Raw genomic sequence first — 24,131 nt, forward strand, 5'->3', positions numbered from 1 at the left:
TGAAAGTTATGGAATCGCGCGGACTGCTCACTTTTCGCATTTTCACTACATTTTACTTATGCGTGATCTACAATGGTAGTAGTAGTGGATGAAAATGTAAGAGTAACAAATTGACCAATCACAGTTGAATGTGAGAAGAATAATCGACTGTGATTTCTTATTCTTACAACCTCATCCATTACTGATACTGTCATTGTACACCACGCATTAGAGTACATAGATCTAAAGCAATATCCTGATTGGCTCATCGGCTTAAGTCCATGCCTAAAGTTATTGTTACAGAAATTTTGTGTACTAAACCAGTATCCTGATTAGCTTATCAGTTCACGTCTTAAAATTATTGTTAAAGCCGCAGCAAAGACTTCTGCACAATGCATAATGCATAGTGTATAAGCGAATCAACTAATCAGAATCTTTCCTTTTTTTCCATTCCATCCAAAAAAAGAATTTCGATTGGTTGCCCTTATGCACTATGCATTATGCTTTATGCAAGAGTCTGTGCTGCGACGATTACAGAAATTTTGTCTGCGGCGATCCTTTTTACCTATTATGGCATACCGCATACGAATACGACCAATATAAACGCTCCCTAAGTTTACGATGCTCGATGCTCGACGGTTGACGCTCTGATGCACCTTACAATCATAACATTTTTTGATACTATGGTTTGGAACAGAGAGAGATCTTATCCACACAAGTATATTATCATTATTATTGAATGTTTTTGATATTGTTTTTTTCCGGTTTTATTTATTTGTAAGTAATTGATACAATCATCATGGCCACAGACGATTCTTGGAAAACGTCACATTTTCGTCAGAGTGTAGTCGCGATAATGTAAGTCAATTATGTTGGTTAAGTTCATAAAGCAAAAACATTGTTTTATATCAATATTGGTATTAAAAGTTTAATTTTCATTTAAAAAGTAATTTTACCTAAGGTTATTGAATAAATTTATCTTTTACAATGATGTATTGTTATTTACACACATATATATATATTTTTTTATTAGGTGTTGGAATTAATTCGTAGCGTTTTACAAGTGATGGGAAGTACTTTCATTAATGTATTTTTTAATGCTCATGTGAAATAAATAACATTCTTTCATTAAAAACGCTACGAATTAATTCCAACACCTAATACATGAAACTTATTAATTTTATATATATATGTGCGAGTCAATAGATTCATTTTAAATCAATTTGCTCTTTTCATTTTTCTTTTTTTAATATTTATATTTTTTTATTTACTTTCTTTTTAATTTTTCTAAAATTATTTTTTATTGTTTCTCCATTTGTTAAAATGTATGTAATGTAGTTGAAAGAAATAACTCTAATTTTTTATTTGATACATAATTGCAAACATTTTATTGATAATAGTGATGAAGCAATACAAGTATCTGGCATGCCTACGACAAAGAATAGCATTGAAATGGAGAATCATGTCTTTCAAAAAGCTAAATCTAAGGTATGTTTAGAATTATACTAAGAACATATTAATTCTACTCTTTGCAGCTATGTTATGTTATACTTTTTGGATTTAAAGTAAAATATATATATTAGTTGTTTTCCATTTTTATACAAGTGATACTGGCAAGGAAAGGTGCCCATCTTAGAAATTTAAAAAATTATAAAATTGACAACACATAGATGATGTCTTGACATGTAATAAGCAACTTTTTTTGCTGCTTAAAGAAGAATTTTAAAAAGAGTTCGATTTTTACCCATGAAGATATAAATGAAAGGAATAGCGTTTTTTTATAGATTTTAATCTCTTGAATAATGTTAACAAAAAGTTTGGAATTGATAGGGGACACTTTGAAAATTGAGTATGAACATGACATTTAAAGAAATTTCAATATTCTTGTTTACTTTTCAAGATATTCCCTATAAACTTTTTAATGATTTTATCATATTTAGGAGGTTAAAGCAAATTCTACTATGCGCTTTTTGTTTCTTATTTCTTGCTTTTTGCTATTTTTTTAACATCTTTTTGCTTCTTATTTAGTTTTTTGTTTTATGTCGCTCGAGATAAAAGTTAACAAATTTCGAAAAAAATGCATAATAAGAAATACAATTGTCGATAAAACGGTTGCAAAGGAGAAAAAAGCAAAAGGTGAAAAACAAGAAACAAGGAACAAAGAGTACATTGTAGAAAAGTTAAAAATCTACAAAAACAATTTTTTGTATTCTTTGAACAAAAATCGGACTTTTAAAAATATTCTTCAAAAAAGGGTAAATTTTTGGTCAAAAAGATAGTAAAGTAAGTAAAAGAAATAGTGTTTTTTGACCTTAATATGAAATTATTAAAAAGTTTGTGGCATTTGGGATACGCCTTGAAACATAAACAAGAATATTGAAATTTCTTTAAATGTATGATGTTCATGTTCAATTTTCAAAGATTTTGAATTTTTTATTAACATTATCTTATTCAGAAGGTCAAATCTATAAAAAATACTATTCCTTTTTCTTACATTTTATGGGTAAAAATTGATTTCTTTTTAACATCTTCCTTTATATCATAAAGGTATAAAATGAATCCCTTAATATTAGTCTATTTTTATTTTATCTTAACAAAAAAAAAACGCGGAATAAAATTTCAGAGAAAAAATTTATTTTTCAAAATGAGATTTATCGATTAGGAAACTTATTAATTGTTTAATTACATGAACAATTCAATTTATGCGCACGAAAAATAAATATATCATAATGTGTAATAAAATATGTAATAATAGTTTTCTTGAAATGAGGTTGTTCTGTTTTTTTTATATATTTTATATCGGAAGCACCTAATATATATTATTAATTGTAAAGCTTCAGCTAACTGTGAATATGATTAAGTGGAACACGTAAATGTATTACACAGTATTAAAAAAAACCACATAAAAATATTAATATTGTGAATATATTGCTCCTGTTTTTTGTTTATGCATATTTTTTTATTATTTTTTAGACAATGAATAAGTTTTTTAATCAGTAAATCTTATTACTTATTAAAAAAAAAATAAATTTTCTCTAAAATTTTATTCTACCTCCTGTTGTTGCTGAATAATAAAATAGAACCGATAAATGAGATAATCTTCAACGGTTAATTTTACTCCCTTAGAGTCTTGGTCTGATTTACGCTCACAACTCTTAAAAATCATTATATCCTGTTGTTTGTCAAATGTTAAACGAAGATAAATGATGCTCATGAACGTTGTCAGCAGAAATCGGATCATGGCCTTGGATAAATTTCTTGGATAAATTTGGAGCAATAAAAAAATTATATGTCAGGATAATGTCTAAATCTAGTTTTCTATTTTATACTCGGATGATACGTCACTACTTGCTCACTTTAATATCAAAGTTATCATGTAACAAATTTATAATCTCATTTTTAATTAGTAATATAGTTCTAAAAATAAATGTACTCTGGTAGTGCTTCAAATAAAATAAGGAAGAGAGGTATTGGTGAAGTGTTCAACATTTTGTTATAGAACATTACATTTACATTTACACATTTGAACAAATTCTTATTCCTTATTCTAATTATAATATAAGCTGTATTTTATCAAATCTGTACCTACTCTTTAGAGACAATTATGGTATACGTATACTGATACGCTAAATAAAATATTGCAAATATTTTATTTCTTTAATTTTTGTAATGTAATACCTTTTTATCTTTTCGGTGTCTTTTTGATAATTTTAAAGGGGAACAAGCTTGGACGCTTTGATTAGCTATATAGCTATCATCATGTTGTCATATTGAAATTCGGGTTTCACTAAATATTTAAATGTTTCCTTTCCTTCTTATCGACTTATTACATAAACATTAATTTTAAATATTAATTTAGAAAGTACTCTGGCGTTGCTAAGTTTCCGAAAAAAGTATCTTGGTATTGCCAGGATCTGATTACACCACTGCTTTAAATATGGATTAATAAGATTTAGTAAAGCATAACACGCGCTCTCGAACTTGTAGGTTGCTTGTAGGTAAAAACTCAATTAAATTTCACTTGTTAAAATGAAAAAGAATATGCATTCAACTAAATTATGACAAATGAGAATTGTCTGAATTTTAATATAAATGGAAACTATTATGTTAAACTTGTTAATTGAGTAAGAGAAGTTCTATTTTCGGTCAACACAAATCTTAGCGTTTAAATATTTTAGTGTAAATTTATACACACGTTTGATTCTGCAAACTTTGTGGCGAAATCTTTTTCATCACTGCTTTCGAAAACTAAAAAAGATTTCTGTGTGTGATTGCAAAATTGTATATAAATTTATGGGCCACTATTAAAAAACTTCCAACGTTATGAGTAGTCGAAATTGTTACTATCTGTACATATAAAACATATTGTTTGCGAAATTTTTATACTTTTATGTTCCTGTATGCAATAAATATTTGTTTTGTAAAATTGCGTTTTTTTAAGCAGTGAAAATTAAAAATCGAAGTTCTCGAAGATACTTATCATAGTTATCTATAAAGATATTTTAGAATGATCTGAAGAAATATTTTATCTTCTCTTATAAGATAATCTTACTATTAGATGAACAAAATAAATTCGGAAAAATTTCGAATAATCTCATGGAAAATATAATGTAATTTTAAATACTGTATAGTAACCTTGGATAATATGAGGCAGTATTTTATGATCTGAAATAATTTGAGATAATATTAGGTAATCTTAAGTAATCCGAGATAATTTAAAGTAATCCATATCAAGAGTAATTTTTGTACACTATGATCACTAATGACCAACCTCTCGTCTGAGTTATCACAATTATATTCTATATATTACCTTAAACGCGTGCAAGCTGTTTAATATTACTAATATGTTTCTATCTTTTTACAGGAAGAATACTTGGGTTTTGTTGCCAGATTGATTCTTCATGTTAGAGAAATGAGTAATATTCTATAAATATCTTATATTAAATATAATAATAAATTAGAAATGTATGAGATTTATCATAAAAGTAATGACTATTTTTATTATGTTAACATTATAAATTAAACGTAGCAAATTAAATTATAAATTTTCTTAACGAATATAATTTACTATGTTAAAGACTACATAATTTGTTAAACACAAACTAAGTAATTGTAAAGTTAAAGTATATTTGTTTCAGAGAAGATGAAATTTACAGCACATGATACTTTTTTCTTACTCGTTCGCTGATCATTAGCTGAATTTGGATGCTTGCTGTTGTATTGCTAGCTTGATTTCACGCGAATTTCCATGCTGGTTGATCAGTTGGAATTTGTTTGACAAGAGGCACTTGACGGAAGTATCTGAATAAATAAATATGAATTACTATAAGCTACTATAGTACATGGTTGGAAAAGTCCAATTGCATTGTTTTTAATTATTGTGAAGAGAATACTTTGATCATGTGACATGTTCTGGTCGACTGTTACATTGAGCCAACACAAAATTATGCAAAAAATAGCATGAAAATCCAGATCAGTCTATAATGTGGCCCGTAATTAAGCTACGCAGTTTCTGGCAAAGCAGACTACATAATTTCCAGCAAGATCATCAGCACAATAACAGTCAAGCAATCCAGTAAAAAAAAGCATCATGTAAAAAAAGCATCAACGCAAATAGGTTCTAAGCTAATGAATCGTTAAATTATTAATGTTATTGCTAATCTTCATTTAATAATTTTTCTTATTTATAAAATTTCAAAGTGTAATTTCCTTTTTCAGTATTTCTTTTTTAAAAGTCTGATTATATTGCGAGATCTTATATGTATTATTTCAATGACATTTTATTCTTTTCATAGATTCTAAAAAGAGTGCAACTGGTAATGCACCAGGCACTGCTGGTACTAATAATCAAGGCATGCCTGATCCAATTGGTGCTCTTCAGACATTAGCACGTCAAGGCACGGGAAATAATCAAATGATGAGCATGGGAGGTCCTAATCATCAGGGTATAATCTCGCAACCACCTACAAATACTGCAACTAATCGTAAGTTATAATTTGCAAAGGAATAATCAGTAGTTGTACTATTATAGTAAATATACGTACATTCTATTTTTAGCAAATGTATCTGCTGCTTTGTTTAATCATTTGTTTTACTTTTCTTTCTGCTTAAGGCTCCTGAGTACTCAGTCAAGAACTTTGCATTGACGGTGACGATACAGACTGGCGAAACCAGTAGCCACACACAAGTACGAGTCCATGTACATGTGTTCTCGGTGCACCGAAGGCGAACACATGTAGATGGTCTCGTGTTCGTGTGTGTGTGTTTGTGCGCGCGCGGGTGCGTGCGTGCACGTGTGCTACAGCGCCACGATAAATGGCTGAACTTATAAGTGTGGAAAAGTGACGTTTGGCGGTGAAATTTATGTTGCATGCCATTTTGTTATTATTTGCTTAATTGTGAAAATATGACTTGTCTCTTATCAAAGTCGTAATTATCGACGAAAACTAAAGTTATCTTGGAATTTTGTATGTAGAAGCGTATTTTTTACTCGTTTCAACAGCTGTCAGACAACAGCCGTATGTTTCTACTCGAGTATAGGCTCACTTTACATGCCTTTTGCGACTGTTGACTGACTGTCAAGGGAGGAAAGGAAAGTTTTCAACGATTTTTACCAATGTTTTAAAGTGATTTCATTATTTAGATTTATCCAAATTGTCTTTACTTATAAATGGCACATAACATAAATTAACGTATCATTCCTCGCTTTTGACGTCACGATTCCAACATAGTCGCGATTACTACTTAGTGTCTAATTTTCTTTTGTGTTTTTTTTATTAAGTAGGTCTGCAAATAATTATAACTCATACTTAAAATGATAACTTATAATTACTAGAATGATTACAATTTCAGTTGGTTTAGAAGTGGAAGTCAGTATAATACGTATTCATCATTGTATGTTTTTCTCGTTTAATTAGCGCAAAATCGCTGAAGCAAAATTATTTGTGCCACTTATGGCAAGGAAATTTTATCTGAAATTTTATATCTTATGAGAGTTTCAAAGATTTATATAATATATGGTAATTTTAAACTGAAGCATTTTGAGAGCAATCATAACAAATGAGTTTGGATTATTTGAAAGCGTTGATGCAGAAAAATTTCACTCAATTAAGAATAAAAGTATAACTTGCTATTAGAAATAGAATTCAGTATAATAAACAGATTAATATATAATTTAATATTTATATGAAACGGAGAAAATCCAAAAAGAAGGAAAATGGGTTAATAAATTGTGCGATGACGTCAATTAAATCACCATTCGTTTTCTATTGCTGAATTGACATAGACAAAAGTCCTTTTTATTATATATATTAATACAATTAACATCGAAGACAAAAAACTTATTACAATTCTAAACGTAAAAAGATATAAATAAATTTCGGCAAATTCTCTTTTAGCATGATTTCTACGCGAAGTGACTTCCCAAGCAGGGGGGAGATGGGATGAGAATCGTTTGGGTTAAAGTTTTAGATATATCAAAGTAGTGCACAGTAAGTTCTTTATTTTGGAAGAGTAGCACATAGTAAGTCCTTTATTTTGGAAGTACTAACCATACTCCAATAATATCAATAATATTAAGCACTTATTGTACTACAGACAACTAAATCGAAATAGTGGTCGAAATAACCAATAGAGAGGTTGTCAGCATTTCAGTTCAGATCAAAGGAACGCGATACTTTGGTATATCTAGAGCTTTAGCTTTGGGTGGAAGTTGTGCACCCCCAAACAGGGAGGGGAAAGATGGGGTGGAAGTCGCTTCGAATGAAATGCACTCCTATGCGCTACTGTATGCTTTTAAAGAAAAAATTTTTTTTCGACCTCTCCGACTTTCACTATTTGAGTCATAACAAAGATTATTATTAACATTGCAGCCGAAAAATGTCGAAATTCGGAAAAGGTCCTATTCTGCGTAATTGACTTTGGTTTATTCCAAATTATTAACTAATTCAATGTCATAAAGTTACTGTTGCATTTCTCACAAGAAAAGTGTTACGTTTATTTCTTAAAACGTGATTTGCTTACATCGTAAATGCTTACATCAATTTCGCGCTTTTATTTAGTCTAATTTTATATTTGTAAAAAAATTTTTTAATACGTAGCTTTTATTAGAACTGTATAAAGCAAGATAACACACAATACTTCGATATTATTTTGAAGTTAAAGTTAGTAATAACACAGGCTCACAAAAAAAAATACTGGGGTAGAGACCCAGCGATTCTTACATATTTTGAGTCGTTGAATACAAACATCGTTGAATCTGACACAAAAATAGAACCATCCAGGACAAATTTTCAATTTAGAAAAAATGGAAAAAATGGATCATTTTTTTCACTCTAGATTGAAAATTTATCCTATTTTGATGTCATTCGTATTCAGCGACTCAAAATACATAAGAATAGTTGGGTCTCCATCTTAGCACTTTTTTTTGTGGGCTTGTGTAATTAACTGACAAGAGAAGTGCGTAAAGTGATAATCGCAAAATGGAATGAATTATATTGGGTCATGTAAAAAGTATCCGCGGTTTTTTGTTACTAGATGTGTTGACCATCAACACCATCTAGTGACAAAAAACCGCGGATACTTTTTAGATGACCCAATATATTAGAAAGGTCTTGTCGAGTAAAGTTCAGCTGTACAATATTTCGCTTGGCGCCTCTAGAAGGTGCTACGTGCAATAGAAGTTATCGGTTTGGTCTTGTATCCCTACACTCTTCTGAGTCAATTCCTTTGACATTGACATATGTCAAGGTTATGACTTCCAACATATTTTAGCCATCGCTTGTTATTCGTTACAAAGTTATTGACATAAGTTTTATAAATAGAATTTTTCAATTTTATGTTTATTTTTATTTTATATTTTATTTTATGTTAAAACTATTATAAAACTTGTCTTAAATTTGTTGACCCACTGCAATGATGCTTTGAAATCTATCAATCCAATCAATTTAACATGGTACAGAGCCCATTGCCGATAGTTTGGCCATGCAACAGGAATTCCCTCCAAACTACATGAACTGCTCCAAACAATATTTGGTTACGGATTGCTATTTTTCCCTGTTGCTCAATATATTTCTTGCGTTTTTCGTTTTATTCCAGAATAAGAGGGCAAAAGAAGAAAAAGAAAAAAGCAAAAAGACTAATGATAACGAAAAAACGTTATATGGAAGTTTATCTATGAGAGTTTTTTTATCGCTAGTACCATGGTCAAAGTTTCAAAATTCAAAATAGCGGATCTAACATGGTGCCCAAAAAAATACATTAAAAGTAAAAAATTAAAAATCAAAAAATAGAAAAATAAAATGCAAAATCCTATCGTAACCTCCCCGTAATGCACTATGGAGTCATGATATGAATAACATTTTACCAGCGAATCACGGAGGTTAGAGTACCCATAATGAAATATCGACTTGTTACATATTTTTTGCTGCAGTTGATCGTCTTCCATACATTTATAAAACTTATTTTATCTATGACTTTTTAACGGGTAACAAGTGATTGCTAAAACATGTTGGAGGTTATTTAAGGTCATGACCTTGACAACGTACGTCGATGTTAGGGTCATCGGAGTTGAGTGTAAGGACACAAGAGTTTTACCAAACTGATAACTTCTGTTGCACATAGCGCCATCAAACGAAGTATTGTACAGCTGAACTTTACTCGACAAGACCTTTCAACAATATATAATTTATTTCAATTGGCAATTACCACTTTGCGTATTACTACTTCCCTTGTAGGTGAATGAATGAGTGCGTAAGAATTAGGGAGGGAGGGAGAGGGAGAGAGAGAGAGAGAGAGAAAGAGATTGATTGATTGATCTTTATTGTGTTGCTTCAATAACTACAATATACAATCTCTATAATGCCTATTTTTTAATTATCCAAATTGCCAGACTTAAACATCCCACATCTACATTGCACTATCCCTCTCTACTCCTCATATGTGGCACTAGCACTCTCTTAAAGTTTTTTAAATCTTTCCTCCTTTCTTATTCGTTAGATAAATTGTTGTACATTTTAAAACCCTCATCATATAACAACATTCTCTGTTCCTCTCTAGTTTTACATCTTTTAATATGTATATTTCCCTCTGATCTTGTTTGTACTCCTTCATCCCTTCTTAGTCGAGAGGAGAGAGCGAGAGAGAGAGAGAGAGAGAGAGAGAGAGAGAAAGAAAGGAGGCGAAGAGAGAGAGAATTCAATATAATGTAGATGTGTGTACTGTTGTGTGATTGTTGAGTGTAAGCATCCACTTCGGGTATCCCCTGCTTCCGTATTCAACTTGTGATACGCTGTTTCTTTTTATAACTTAAAATGCAAGATTCTGTGTGAATGTATATACTACATATATAGTCTTTTTGAAATGCGTATTGAAATGATTTTTCAATTTTAAAACGCTAATTCTACTAAACTACCGCAGTAAAAATTGACTAACTCACGAGTTAAAATTGACTAAAATCAACAATTTTTTATGCTTTTTTGCATCTTCAAAATGATCTTAATTATGCTGAGTGATATAAAAATCTGTAAGTAATTAATTCTTATTGCGAAAAATATTATAATACCTGAAAGTCGAACCCGGATTGCATTCCGTGCGAGCATCTTAAGCCTTTATGTCTATTTAAGCGACAATAAATAAACAATATAATACATTATAAAATCATATATGTGATAATCCAAACTATCTGACTAGCAAACTAATGTAACTACATCAAATATCAAACTGTTTGACTAACTATCAAAGCCTTAAAAGCTCTAAGTGGATCTTAAATGCTTCTATGATTCTTTGTGATTTTATATACTACGTATGTAGTTCTTTTAAAATCCACTCCGAAATGAGTTTTCAGTCTGGCATCAAAAATTGTTAAATTGCTAGTCAATTTTAACTCGTGATATTACTGCAGTAATTAAAAAATGATAGTTTAGTAGTATTAGCGTTTCAAGACCAAAAAATCCTTCCAGCGCGCGTTTCAAAAGGACCATATATCTAGTATATAAATTCACACAGAATCATAGAAGCATTTAAGATTCAATTAGACCGTTTAAGGCTTTGATTGCTACAGTTTGTGTTATCACACATATACGGTCCTATAATATATTTTATTACAAAGTAAGCTTTGGACAAATTTTTATCAAGGGAAAAATCGTCTCAGAATACGGCCAGGAATATGTCTCTTCAAGGACAAAAGATTATTTTGAATCACCTTGTATATAGAATAAATAAATGTATCTCTCATATAGAATAAATAAACGTATCTCTCATATATTTAGTAAATATACAATTAGATTAAAAGACAGTAAAAAAATGCATAAGCCGGCTTTTCTATAATATTTTAATCAATGATTTTGATGACGTAAATTTGTTTAAGTGGTAACATACTCTAAGCCGAAAACAATAAATATGATAATAATGTTCTCGAGTTACAAACTGAAATATACTTTGAAATGTCAGCAAATCGTTGAATAGATATTAAGCAGGTCATTGGAATAGAAAGCATTTATTGTATTATCGTGTTTGAAAAAAAATCAACATATAATTCCATGAAAATTATAAATGGATCCATTCAATCATTTGTATTATATATCATACATGGATATATATCATATACGGATATTGTCGGATGATCCTTGTTATTTTCTGCCTAACAGAGAAATCCATAATCTGTTAACCACAAGAATCATAATCTGTGTACCAAAAGAAGGTGAAATTATTATGAAAGTATTATGGTACAATTAACTTCAATATATTCAGAGAAATAAAGAGGAGTTATTACATAAAGATTGGATAAAACAACGAGGAGATTTAGAAAAGAAATTTCAAAAGAAAATGAAAGGAAACATGAAAATGCGATAATCGTGTGAAGTTTATATAATATGTGTACAAATATAAAGAACTCGAGGTTATTTTGGCTCGACGATTTTTCGATTCAAGATAACACTCAAATATTGTAGTCTGTTACGTAAATGGTATTATACTTCAGTCCAGGTTAGGTTGGAAAAACCAACCAATCCAGGTGATACCAAAGGCAAACTTAAATTTAGCACGTACTATCCTTTTTCTAAAGAAATATTTGATATAATTAATGATATCAGACGCTTGATAGATGCTTTCATAACTCGTCTTATCATCGTATAATTTGTGCACTATTCGCAAAAAAATACATAAGAATGTGCAATTTTCCATGAATGCAATTGTTATAAAAATAAAACTGACATTTACGGAAAACGTTGGCGTGGCCAAGTGATTTGCAAAAATCAAGCACTAAAGATAACATTGATATAGAACTGAAGTTGAATAAAGATATTCAAGTTTATAATATTGTTTATAAGCATCAGTAGGTCCAAAAAAATGTACAAAAAATCTAAATAAATTGAAGTCAAAGTTGCAAAATTTTTTTATTTTTCTTTGAAAGAAGCATTTGAAAGATTTATTATAGGGGAAAAAAGTTTCACAAATTTATAAAAGTAAAAAACTTATCAGAAAGATTGTCATTGTCATAGATCCAGAGAAACTGCTGGGTATCTTTACGTGGAGCGTGAATTTTCCAACATCTCGAATATTATTATATCTTAATAATGGCCGATCAAATTCTATGTATGGTCAATCGATAGCTTGTAATGTGCCGAATTGTGTAATGAAAATGCATTAATTTTTTTCTATTCGCCCTACGAGTGGATATTGCTACAGAGATAGGTATTGCTACAAATTTTATTCAAATTTTAAGGAACGTTATTGTCATCAACGTCATCTGCCTGGGCTATGAATTACATCTTCAGTCGACAGATAGCAATCTCAATCTTTTTGCTTTACTTTTTAATAACTTTTTCATGATCAAAAATCGACTGATGAAACTGTCCGATGGTCACTCACCATCATGATCTTCATAATCATCATGTGGGAGGGTTAAGGTCATCAGAGGTCAATTGTCCATTTTAATTTTAATATCTTCTTAACAATCAACGATCGACTGATGAAACTGTCCGATGGTCATTCAGGGTCACGACCTTAACAATATGAATCAAGATTATTTTAATTTTTTTGATAACTTCATAACGCGTAATGGGTTACTGCTATAAGCATCCGAAAGTTGTTCAGTGTGATGATCTTCATAGTGTGAGAGGGTCAAGGTCATCGGAAGTCAATTGTCCATTTTTTAATTTTAATATCTTTTTAATAAGCAACGGTCGGCTGCTGAAAGTGCCCGATGATCACTCAGGCACTGACATTATATGTCAAGGTCAGCGTCATCGGAGTTGAATTCTCTATTTTATTTTTAATAATTTTTTAACATGTGAGTGACTGCTAAATCTTCCGAAGGTTGCAGGAAATGTAGAAAAACGAGTATCGTATGCCGCAGGTCTATGTTAAGTATAAATTATTACAATTTGAAAAATGAAATAAAATTAAGTGAAAATTTTTTACCGAAAAGAGTAATTCTAACTGTGATTGTGACGTGAAAAATATTGCAAAAAACTGTAATAAACTTATTGCGAAAAATATTGCCTTGGCCGGGAGTCGAACTCGGATCTCTTGCATTCCGTGCGAGCATTCTAAGCCTTTAGAGACCTTAGCAATATTCCTCTCTATATCGGTTATTGCGAGGAATATTGCTTATTACAGTTTCTTAAGATTAAATTTGGGAAATTTGGGAGATTATTAATATTTCAGATTGATTGCGTTGAAAGTCCGACAACCATATCGGCATGCAATTATCATTTCTGAAATTAATTCATTTATATGAATATATACAATAGTTCAACATTTTAACATTTAGACCGTAGTGGCGCTTCGTATTTAAAGTAAAATTAAAAAATTTAAGTAACAAAATTTTTATGTAAAAACACTTGGCGGTGCTGGACCTAAAAATGAAATAATAAAAACCGTTCAAATATAATAATTTAATTTGAATGCTACATTTATTAAAAAGAAAATTGAATGGTGAATATTTTTAAAATATTACAATGGTATTTCAGTACAGTTAAACCTAATAATTTTCACAACGCACACAAAAGAATTCCAAACTTAAATACTTATGTCCTATACTTAATTCTAATCTGCACGCCTTATTATTCGCTCGCACATATTTAGATTGATTATATTGTACTCCCATCGTATTTTTAAAATTCTTTTAATCCTATATATTATAGACATTATTTATGTCTTAATACATTACATTATTATTGTATTCATGTTTTAGTACGTTATCATAATTTATCATAATTTTTCTTGTGTCACTATAATCAGAGTCGAGACATGAGCGATTCACCTTCGGAATTGGTCAGCGTCATGTTTGGGATCGTGCGATGCGTTAGTGAAAACGTGAGTTTGTATAACGACGTCCCAGCAATGGCATCCTTCTAGTCTCATGTCTCGACTCTTATTGTAATGGCTCTATATTTTTAAATCCAGCAGCGCTAAGTGTTCTTACTTGAAAATTTTTTTATTTATATTTTTTATTTTTGTTCTGTTACGTCCTTAATTCTCTGTGATAACCCTTGGGTTGAAAAGATAACGCAATTTGGATTTCATTTTTTAATTTTGTACAACAGAGTTTTGTGCAACAGAGTTTTGTTCAAGATTTATATATAATTGGATTGAGCGAGGTAACAATTTTTTAAGATTATAATGTAACGCCAATTATATCAGATCTTCTATATACCTGATACCAAATTAAGTATAATTTTTATTTATGGAACTTTAATAGGTAAATACGTATCATTTAGGTTTCATCATATATTTTAAGTTAATAAAATTTTTTTTGCAAAGCACTGACAGCATTTTTTAAAATTTTTTTTAAAAAGATAAATGTATACTCATGCATTTTGCAATGTTTAACGTCTTCTTATAAATAATATATAAATTAATTAATTTTGCACACAATTTGTTCCGAAGTTATAATTACACAAATTCTATATTTAAAATTTTTATGTTTTGTTTAAGTTTTAAATCTTCTGTTTTCAAATGTAATAATTAGTAAAAGAAAAAATAAACACACATCATGAGTAAATTGATTATAATAAATTAATGGATACAAATTATATTTATTTATATTTTCTTTTTGATTTATTATGCATTGATTTTTATACTTTTTTTTTCCTACAATATTACAATATGTCTTAAATTTTTGCTTCAATGTACAAATATATATATAGTTTTTATATATATGTATAATTATTTATACATATCTGAAAAATGTACACACATATCTCCAAGTGATAACTAATTTAAACTTTTGTACATTTTTTTAGTTTTGCAAAGTTTAAATCAACGACCTGCCCAACCAATAAATATGCCTGGTATACAAAACAAGATGCCAGGTATGGGTATGATGCCGTCGCAAACTGGTGGTCCAATGAATCACATGGGCCCCATTCAGAATATGCAAAACAATCCTATGCTGACTCAAATGAATCAGATGGGACAAGGAAATATTCCTCCACAAATGAATCAAATGGTGCCTGGACAAATGGGTCAATTAGGCGCTGGACAGATGCAACAAAATATGCAGGTATGTTCTATATACTTATGTTTTTTGTACGTAAATAAGTTATATAAGAATATATAAAAAGGCCAACAAAAGGATGAATCAATGGCATTTTATTTTTATCATAATCTATTCATAGATTATTTTTATCATAGTCCCAGATGCAGACTCAACTACCAGGTCAAATGAATAATCAAATTACGGGACCAATGGGCAATATACAGACTAGTATATCGCAGCAAATGAATCAAATTGGTCCTGGACAATTAGGCCCTGGTCAGATGCAACAGCAGTTAAATCATATTCAAAGAAAAGTATATAATACACTTATCTTTTTAATAATTCTTATTACCAATATCATTAATAATATCTTGGTTGATAATATTCTATCAATATAATTTCCGTTTTTATTTTTAGCCAAGTGAAATGATGAATACTGGATTTCCTGGTCCACGTAATGTTACACCTAATCAATTCTTGAGACAGAGTCCAAGCCCTTCAGCTCCAAGCCCAGCTGGATTGGGAGCACCATCGAGGTAACGTTCACATTCTTTTTAAACATAATGTTTAGGATTGTATGATAGAAATATAAAAGCAATTTTTCATATATATCTGATATAATAACAAAACAATGTATTTCTATAGTAATCAAATGGTAGCCTCGCCTGCTCTAGTACCATCACCAAGTCCTCAGCATGCCATTATGACAGGACCAACTCGATCTGTGAATTCCGTAGGTACGTTCAGATAATCGAGAATTAATAAACATAAAAGGTTAACATAAATAAGAAAAGGAAAAAAATGGTATTATTAAATATATTGAACTATATAACTATATAGGTATGGCACCATCTCCAAGCAGTTCGTTAAATACTCCCGGAGGTGTAGGCGCTACACCAAGTCCTCAGCAAGAAGATCAGGCTTACAGAGACAAAGTTAGACAGTTGAGCAAATACATAGAACCATTACGAAGAATGATTGCCAAGATGAGCAACGAAGGAAGTAAGAAAATAAAATTACATGATTAACATAAATAATAATATTAAAGTGAATGTAATTAGACTTAATTGGATTATAAAACGTTTTCAAGAATAGAAACAATTTTTTTCTATTCTTAAAAAAGTTTTAAAGTATATCGTTTTATGGTTTTGAAATTCTCAAATCAAATGCTTCAATTTGATAAAAAAAACTTTTTATTAGAAAATGAAATAAATACATAATTAAAAAAATATATTACATAATGTGTAATTTATTTCAATTGATTAAATCTTTTTTTTTTTGTATTTTGTGCTCATTTGAGGATATCAAAATCACAAAGCTATATACCTTAGAACTTGTAAAAATATTTTTTCTGTTCTTAAAAACGTTTTACAATCCAGTTAAATGCAATTTTTAAAGGTCTTGTAGGAGATTCTGGGAAAATCCTGAAAATGAGTACATAATAAAAAAAATGAGGTAATTATACATATTAGCGGACACCGCGCCAAACATATATTGACCATATATTGTCAAGGTCAAGGATTCTGAATTACTTTGTCTTAGCAACTAAGTGACGATCTCTTATAGTTTCTATGATATTTAAACTCAAAGATCTATTTATGTGATATATCTTTCTGTTAGAGAATAGACTTCAATATTAGAGAAGAATAAATATGTACTTCATATACTATTTTATTATCAGATACTATTTTATTTCACTCTACTTTCGATTTTCCACGCGAAGCGACTCTCACCTCCCTCCTCCCCTGCAAAGGGGCACCGGACTTCCATAATTGTACTGTTTGACAACATATGTCAAAGTCGCGATCGTCGGCACGGCGTCCCTACAGTGCGCGACTATCAAATATATTTTAAAGCAGGGAATTCTCGTTATATAGTTGAACTTTTTTTCTTAATAATTTTTTAACGAAGTTAATAACTTTTTAACGACGACCGCCACCTAAAATCTGTTGGAGAGCACTCAGGGCTATGACCTTGACAACATATGTCAAGGTCAAGGTCATCGGCGCGATGTTCGTTAATGTATGTAATTACCAAAAATGATTTAATTAATTGAAATGAACTACATAATATGTAGCTTATTTCAATTGATTAAATCATATTTTTTTGTGTTAGATACGCATTTCATTTTTTCTAACAAAGAATTTTTTATTGTCAACAAGAGACATTTGATTCGAGGATGTCAAAATCACAAAGCGATATACTTTAAAACTTCTAAAAAAAATTTTTCTATCGTTAAAAAACATTTTATAATCCAGTTAAATACAACTTTTAAAGGCCCTGTAGGAGGTTCCGGAAAAATTCAAACTGGATCTTGTTCTAGATGAACAGACCTACAATTTGAGAGGACTAACGACCCATTTGAACGCTTGGAACTTTATTAAAATCGACTTTAAACTCGAAATTGTCATTTTTTCCCATTTATTGAACTTTCTTAAGCCAAATATCGTAAAACTAAATGAATTATTGCATCGTTCAGCGACCAAAAAAACATACACTACTATATTTAAAATCCAGGGATGGGTAACTAGTTGAAATGTTAAAAATTAAAAAAAAAGTTAGACAGCTAATAACTTTAAAATTTGCTTAGTTAATTTTAAATGTATTAATTTTTAATTTAATTTAGCTACTTTTAAACTTTAATTTATTAACTTTTTTTACACAAATAAAAAAAAGAAAAAACGCAATTAAGAGTGGTAATTGGTAGTTAGCTAATCAGCTAATTGAGCTAATCAGCTAACTGACGATTACATACATTCCAGACATGGGAATCTGTTGAGACTTACTTGCTGCACTCGATTTCTACTACGTTACAAACATTAGATTGTGAACAATTATTACTATTATTATTGGGGACTGCCGAAGATGGCTTGAATACAGCCGAAATGTTCAGTTTGGTATTTTATGTAATAGATCAGTATATATGATCGAATTATATATGTGTATATGATATTCACACCAATTATCGTGTATTAACGCTCTTAATGCCCGTTTTTTATTCTATTTTTTTATTTATTAATATGTCAAGAGCCAATTTGAATTAGTTTTAACTTTTTTTAAGTTGAAAATTTTTCTATTTTTCTTAATGCTAATATATTTTTTTTTGTTTTATGAAATCTTAAACATTAGAGAATTAATTTAGAAAAATCAATGATTTTATGAGAAACTCTATAATAAGAGTCACATCATATGGTAGCCTGTTTTTATCGATTCGCTAGATTTTGTCAATTCCCGCTTATATTTAAATCACTAATTTTAGGTATCACAAACATTATATTTCAGCAACATAAATATGAAATGAGCCTTAGATGAAGAATAATTGTAGAAGTTGCACATCTACCCATTTTCTAATTTTTACATATATTTTTTGTAACAAATTCTAGTCGATGTAGTCGTAAACATACATGAACAGTCATTTTGACGCAAGATTTTGACAAAAACACTTTATGTATGTGTGACTCTTATTATATATAAACAACTTACATGTGGATATAAAATTAAATTTGCCTAATAATCTATGTTTGTAAGGGTTATTTAAAGTAACCTCATTTTAAGAAAAATTAGGACATTCTGATTTCAAAAATAATTTTTTTTTAAATATTAAAAATCAACTTTTTTTTAAACTTAAGTTAATTTAATCTTAACTTTTATTAAGTTAATTCTTTATTCCTTCAACTTTCGACTTAATCTTATTAATTTTATAAGTCATTAACTTCAACTTAATTTAGTTTTTAAAAAACATTAACTTATCCCTAACCCTGTTAAAATCTAGTTTAAATATTATATTTTTGCATCAAATCAAACATATATTATAGAAACTTTAATTTAAGAATCATTCCCTAGCGACCTCTAAATCTTAATATTTTTTGATAAAAATTTATTTAGATGACCCAATATATTGTATAATACAAATACATGAAATTATTTTTCATATTTAGATATCTCAACAAGAAAAAAAAAGAAAGTGACACTTTTGATATTACATATGCCTTTTTAATATTAAGAAACGTTGGCATTAGCAATGGATAAAAACACAGCGATAACTAGCAAACTTTCTTTGAAAATAATATCCGTGAAAGTCTAAAAAGCGTTATGCCTTTCTAATAAGCAATTTGAATAAATAACTATTGTGAATAATAACTACTGTGAATATAACTACTAACTTTATATTTGTCTGTTTTCTATTGTAGATATTAAAATCAATAAAATGAAGAAGCTCTTGGAAATTCTATCAAACCCCAGTAAACGTATGCCGTTGGATACGTTGCTAAAATGTGAAGTTGTCTTGGAAAAATTAGATTTTAAGAGAGGAGACAGTAGTGTGGGACCGCCAGTAACAACATTGAAGAAGCACCAAATTTTCAGTCCACTATTAGGAGCCGTAAGCGCACATTTCCAAAGTCCGGTAATCAATCATACATTGCAACGCACTTTTGGACCATGTTTGGATGCATTATTTGGACCAGAGATAAAGTAAGAATGCATTCATATATAAAAATCGTTTACATTTTTTTATTTTGTGTAATAAATTTATAAACAAAAATTGAAATATATTCTATGATCTGTAAAAATAGAAATTTGCCACCACCTTTGAAGAAGCAAAAAATAGAGGAATCATCTAGCGAAATACCAGACGTATTACAAGGAGAAATAGCTAGATTGGACCAACAATTTAAAGTATGTAATATCAGCTTCTAAGCTTATTTACAATTTATTTTATGTAAAATTTTCAAAATAAACATAAATTTTTGATAAAATTTATGCTTATTTATTAGGAGTACAAATTAGTTCGGTTAATATTTTTGTGTTCAAAAATGCATTTATTTCAAAACAAAATGAATGAACAGATTAATTAAAGTATTGTCCATCGCTTGCTACTACTTTTCCCCATCTCTCAGGCAATTTTCGATTTCTGCGAAAGAAGTGAACCGATGACTTGCCAAATCGTGCTGCATCCTTCGGGACAACCAGTAATCAGAAGAAGCAATGTCCGGAGAATACGGCGAGTGCGGTAAAACATCCCACTTGTGCGTTTCCAAATATTTTTTTACGACTTTAGCGACATGAGGCCGAACGTTGTCATGAAGAAAAATAACTTTATCATGTCTTTGCTCGTATTCCGGCCGTTTTTCTCGCAATGCACAGCTCAAACGAATCAATTGTAGCCAATACCGATCGCCCGTAATGGAATCGTCAAGTTTCAGCAGCTCATAGCAAACAACACTCTTTTGGTCCCACCAAATACAGAGCATGATCTTCGAACCATGAATGTTCGGCTTTGGTGTTGATGTTGAGGTCGATGGCAATAATTGACCGGGCTTAGCGTAGTATTTTTTCTTCTTGGGGTTGTAGAATATCCACTTCTCATTTCCAGTCACAATCCGATGCAAAAAACCTTTTCTTGATTGTCTTTGAATCAGCTGTTTCGCAAGTGAAAAATCGCCTTTCAACGTCTCTCGGTTTCAGTTCATAAGGCATCCAATTTCCTTGTTTTTCAATTATTCCCATGGCTCTCAATCGTGCAGAAACGGCTTGTTGAGTTACTCCCAATGATTCTGCAAGCTCCTCTTGCGTTTGACTCTGATCTTCTTCGAGTAATGCCTCTAATTCTTTGTCTTCGAATTTTTTTGGCTGTCCAGAGCGAGGCTTGTCTTCAACGTTGAAATCTCCATCCTTGAAACCATTCCCTACATGATTTATCAATTGGAGCAGTGTCGCTATAAACTTTGACAAGCATTCGATGGGCTTCAACTACACTTTTCTTCCAATTAAAGCAAAAAATTAGATCCAGCAAATACTGCTTGGTTAACACAAAATTCGACATTTCAAACACAGTAAAAATCAAGGTTTTTGTATGAAACTCAAAGCGATATAAATTGAATATTATTAGCAGATGTCTAACCTCTCTGAAAACGCCAAAATCAGTTGTCACTATGAACCATTCACAACAGCCGGAGCCAGCTTTTGCAAAATTAACCGAACTAATTTGTACTCCCAATACTTTGAAAGTTTTAACACTGGTGTTAAAACTTTTTACCTATAAAAATGTTTTAATTTTATAATTCGAAAATTTTGTTAAAATTTTTTATGTGTAAAATGATATACCAAATTACGCATTTTATATCTTTATAATTAAATATAATTAAATATAATTAATTATAATTAATTAATTATTATTAATCATGCAATTTTCATTTTAGGTCAGTCTAGACCCTGCGCAGCAAAGTGGATCGAGATGCATACAATTAATATGTTGGCTTGACGATCGTCATCTTCCATGCGTTCCACCGATCTCAGTTACAGTTCCTGCAGACTATCCTTCAACACCGCCTCGTTGCGTCATGGCACCACACGAATATGAAGCAACGACATTTCTGTGTGCCGTACAAAAGGCCCTAAACATCCGCATCGCAAAATTGCCGCGCCGTTTCTCTCTTTCTCAACTATTGGACACATGGGAAATGAGTGTGCGACAAGCCAGCGCACCAAAGGAAATGTCTATTACTGCCAGTACAGTCTTGATGGGTTTATAGTACAAATCGCGTAAATATCTGATAACATTAAAAATGAATTGGTTAATGATAGTCAAAAACATTAGACAATAACATAAGTAAATAAAAAATATTGATTTGTTTTTTATATATTACTGGTCTTATGTAACAAGCTTATTGCAAAGAAAAATACTCATAAACACTACGAAAATCTATATATTATAGTATTGTAATGAAATAAGCATATACTCTTCAAAAATTCATATTATAACCTTTTGTTAATACCTGTAATATTAATCACAGATCTAATTCCTATATTTGTTATTTTAAAAAAGTATTTTTATATTTTTCCATTAGGCATTTCTTTTTAACAAATTGAACATGAAAAACATTTATCATTGATTGCTTTAGATTTATAGTATATCTATGAAATTGTTTTATTAACCCTCAGTACCCATCTCAAAAAGTCCTATCTACCCACATCTGAGTATTTGTAACCCATTTTGTTTTCTTTTGCTTGTATCTCAGATTGTAGTGCATCGATTTTAACTAATTTTTTTTCTATTGTTTTTAATCTATCGTTAAAGATTGAAAAAAAATGAATTTTTAGTCAGAAAGTCTAAAATGTAGCACAAAAGATATTTTGCAATAAGAGAAAAAGGATCAGAAAAAAACATCTAAACTATGAAAATCGAGGGAGGGGAGGGGTTGCGCTAACCCTTTGTAAGTACTGAGGGTTAAATATATATTTTTTTCAATTTTATATAACACTAATTAATTACATTATAGTAAAGTGGCAGTTTTTCCTAATATATGTTTATGTATATATCCGTGTATGTAGATATAAATGTATAATACATATATAATGAAATCATGTAATTTACTGATTTATTAGATAAATACATTTCTATAAAATTTTTGGCAATTTTATAATTACAGGTTATGTTATGTTGGTAAACATGAAAAATACAAATGTCTTTTTATACAATTATTTGTAATTTTATAAAAATTAATTATTTTATCGCACAATTATATATTACATTACACAGAGTAGAACGGGGCTATTTGAGCATAAAGGCAAATTGATCAAATGCAAATATATAAACAAAAATATATAGATACGTCTATGCTTGCATAATGTAACACTAAGTCAGAGATTACTGTGTCTTTATACAATAATCTGTGTCCGGCTGTCAACAGCCAAATGCTTTTTCGGTTTTATATATCAAAAGTAAAATTATTAGGTGAGTATTCTTTTAGTTCTACATGGTAATTAAAGCGATTAATAACATCAAATGTATTTTTTGGATATAAGTTATTATCGTATTTTTTAACTTTAATGTTCAACTTGCTATTTTATTTATGATTTTTCAGTTATAAAAAAGTATTTCAGTCAACACCGACATGGGGCTTGTTGGGTCAGTATCTCATAACTAATCTTATAAATTCAGCTGCTTAAATGAAATCTGTCTTTATCATGCTTCTTATTTTATATTAAATATATTTTACTTTTATTTATTATTATAAAGAGTTTTAGTTTTTCTAATTATGTTAATTAAAGCATTTAAAAAAAGACTATTATACAAATTATTATACTTAAGATGAAAATAATAAAAATTTGATAATAATATACATACAATCCTTTCCGTTTTTAATAATATATTTAATAATCTCATTAAATGATTATTTTCATGACTCAATTTATTTTTCGAGGATGCTCAACATGCCCCTTAAACACATTGATTCAGTTTGCATCCTTTGTTCCTTGTAATTAACGTAATTTTGTTCTTATTTACAATCTACATTAATAAGTACTTAATTATTGAGTCAGATGAACATGCAACGTTTTAAAGCATTTACCATTAGTCTGTCGTAATTGTGTGAAGATTTATAATAACTTAAAGAAAAAGTGTCAACTCTGGCTCCATTCTACCCTATATTAATGGTTAGGATAAACTAACAGTAAATGACCGAATTGTTGAATTTATGTGTACGTTTAGGGATAATTCTGTAATAAATTCACTTATAATAAAAGAACAACTGTTAAAATTACATATTAACATAATTATATTTAATTTTCTTTTAGATATTCATAAAAATAATTATTTTTTTTTATTGTAATTATTTTTAAATTAATTATAAAGTGCAACACAAGTGCATGAAAATCCAGTAGAGTAGAT

General features: G+C 29.7%; 1 protein-coding gene and 1 pseudogene across 3 annotated transcripts; both read left to right on the plus strand.

The window, feature by feature from the left end:
* Positions 1–578: 578 nt before the first annotated feature.
* Positions 579–24,003, plus strand: LOC105143691 (mediator complex subunit 15). 3 transcript variants are annotated; one of them, XM_011052145.2, is made up of 12 exons: positions 579–837; positions 1,380–1,467; positions 4,844–4,895; positions 5,775–5,963; positions 15,225–15,484; positions 15,616–15,774; positions 15,878–15,996; positions 16,106–16,197; positions 16,301–16,462; positions 19,651–19,933; positions 20,035–20,137; positions 21,661–24,003. In XM_011052145.2, the coding sequence occupies exons 1-12, from the start codon at positions 779–781 to the stop codon at positions 21,991–21,993; spliced, it is 1,899 nt and encodes a 632-aa protein (XP_011050447.2). In that variant the 5' UTR covers positions 579–778; the 3' UTR covers positions 21,994–24,003. The 3 variants fall into 3 exon arrangements, 2 of the variants coding, with proteins under 2 accessions (XP_011050447.2, XP_087260784.1); XR_015544613.1 differs by having other exon boundaries at positions 583–837; positions 20,035–20,487; positions 21,661–21,805; XM_087404658.1 differs by lacking the exons at positions 579–837; positions 1,380–1,467; positions 4,844–4,895 and adding an exon at positions 5,190–5,596.
* On the plus strand, positions 11,722–14,966 carry LOC147910053 (uncharacterized; annotated as a pseudogene).
* Positions 24,004–24,131: the final 128 nt, after the last annotated feature.

The sequence above is a fragment of the Acromyrmex echinatior genome, chromosome 3, assembly GCF_024713525.1.
Source record: "Acromyrmex echinatior isolate Ae372 chromosome 3, ASM2471352v2, whole genome shotgun sequence".
Taxonomy (NCBI): domain Eukaryota; kingdom Metazoa; phylum Arthropoda; class Insecta; order Hymenoptera; family Formicidae; genus Acromyrmex; species Acromyrmex echinatior.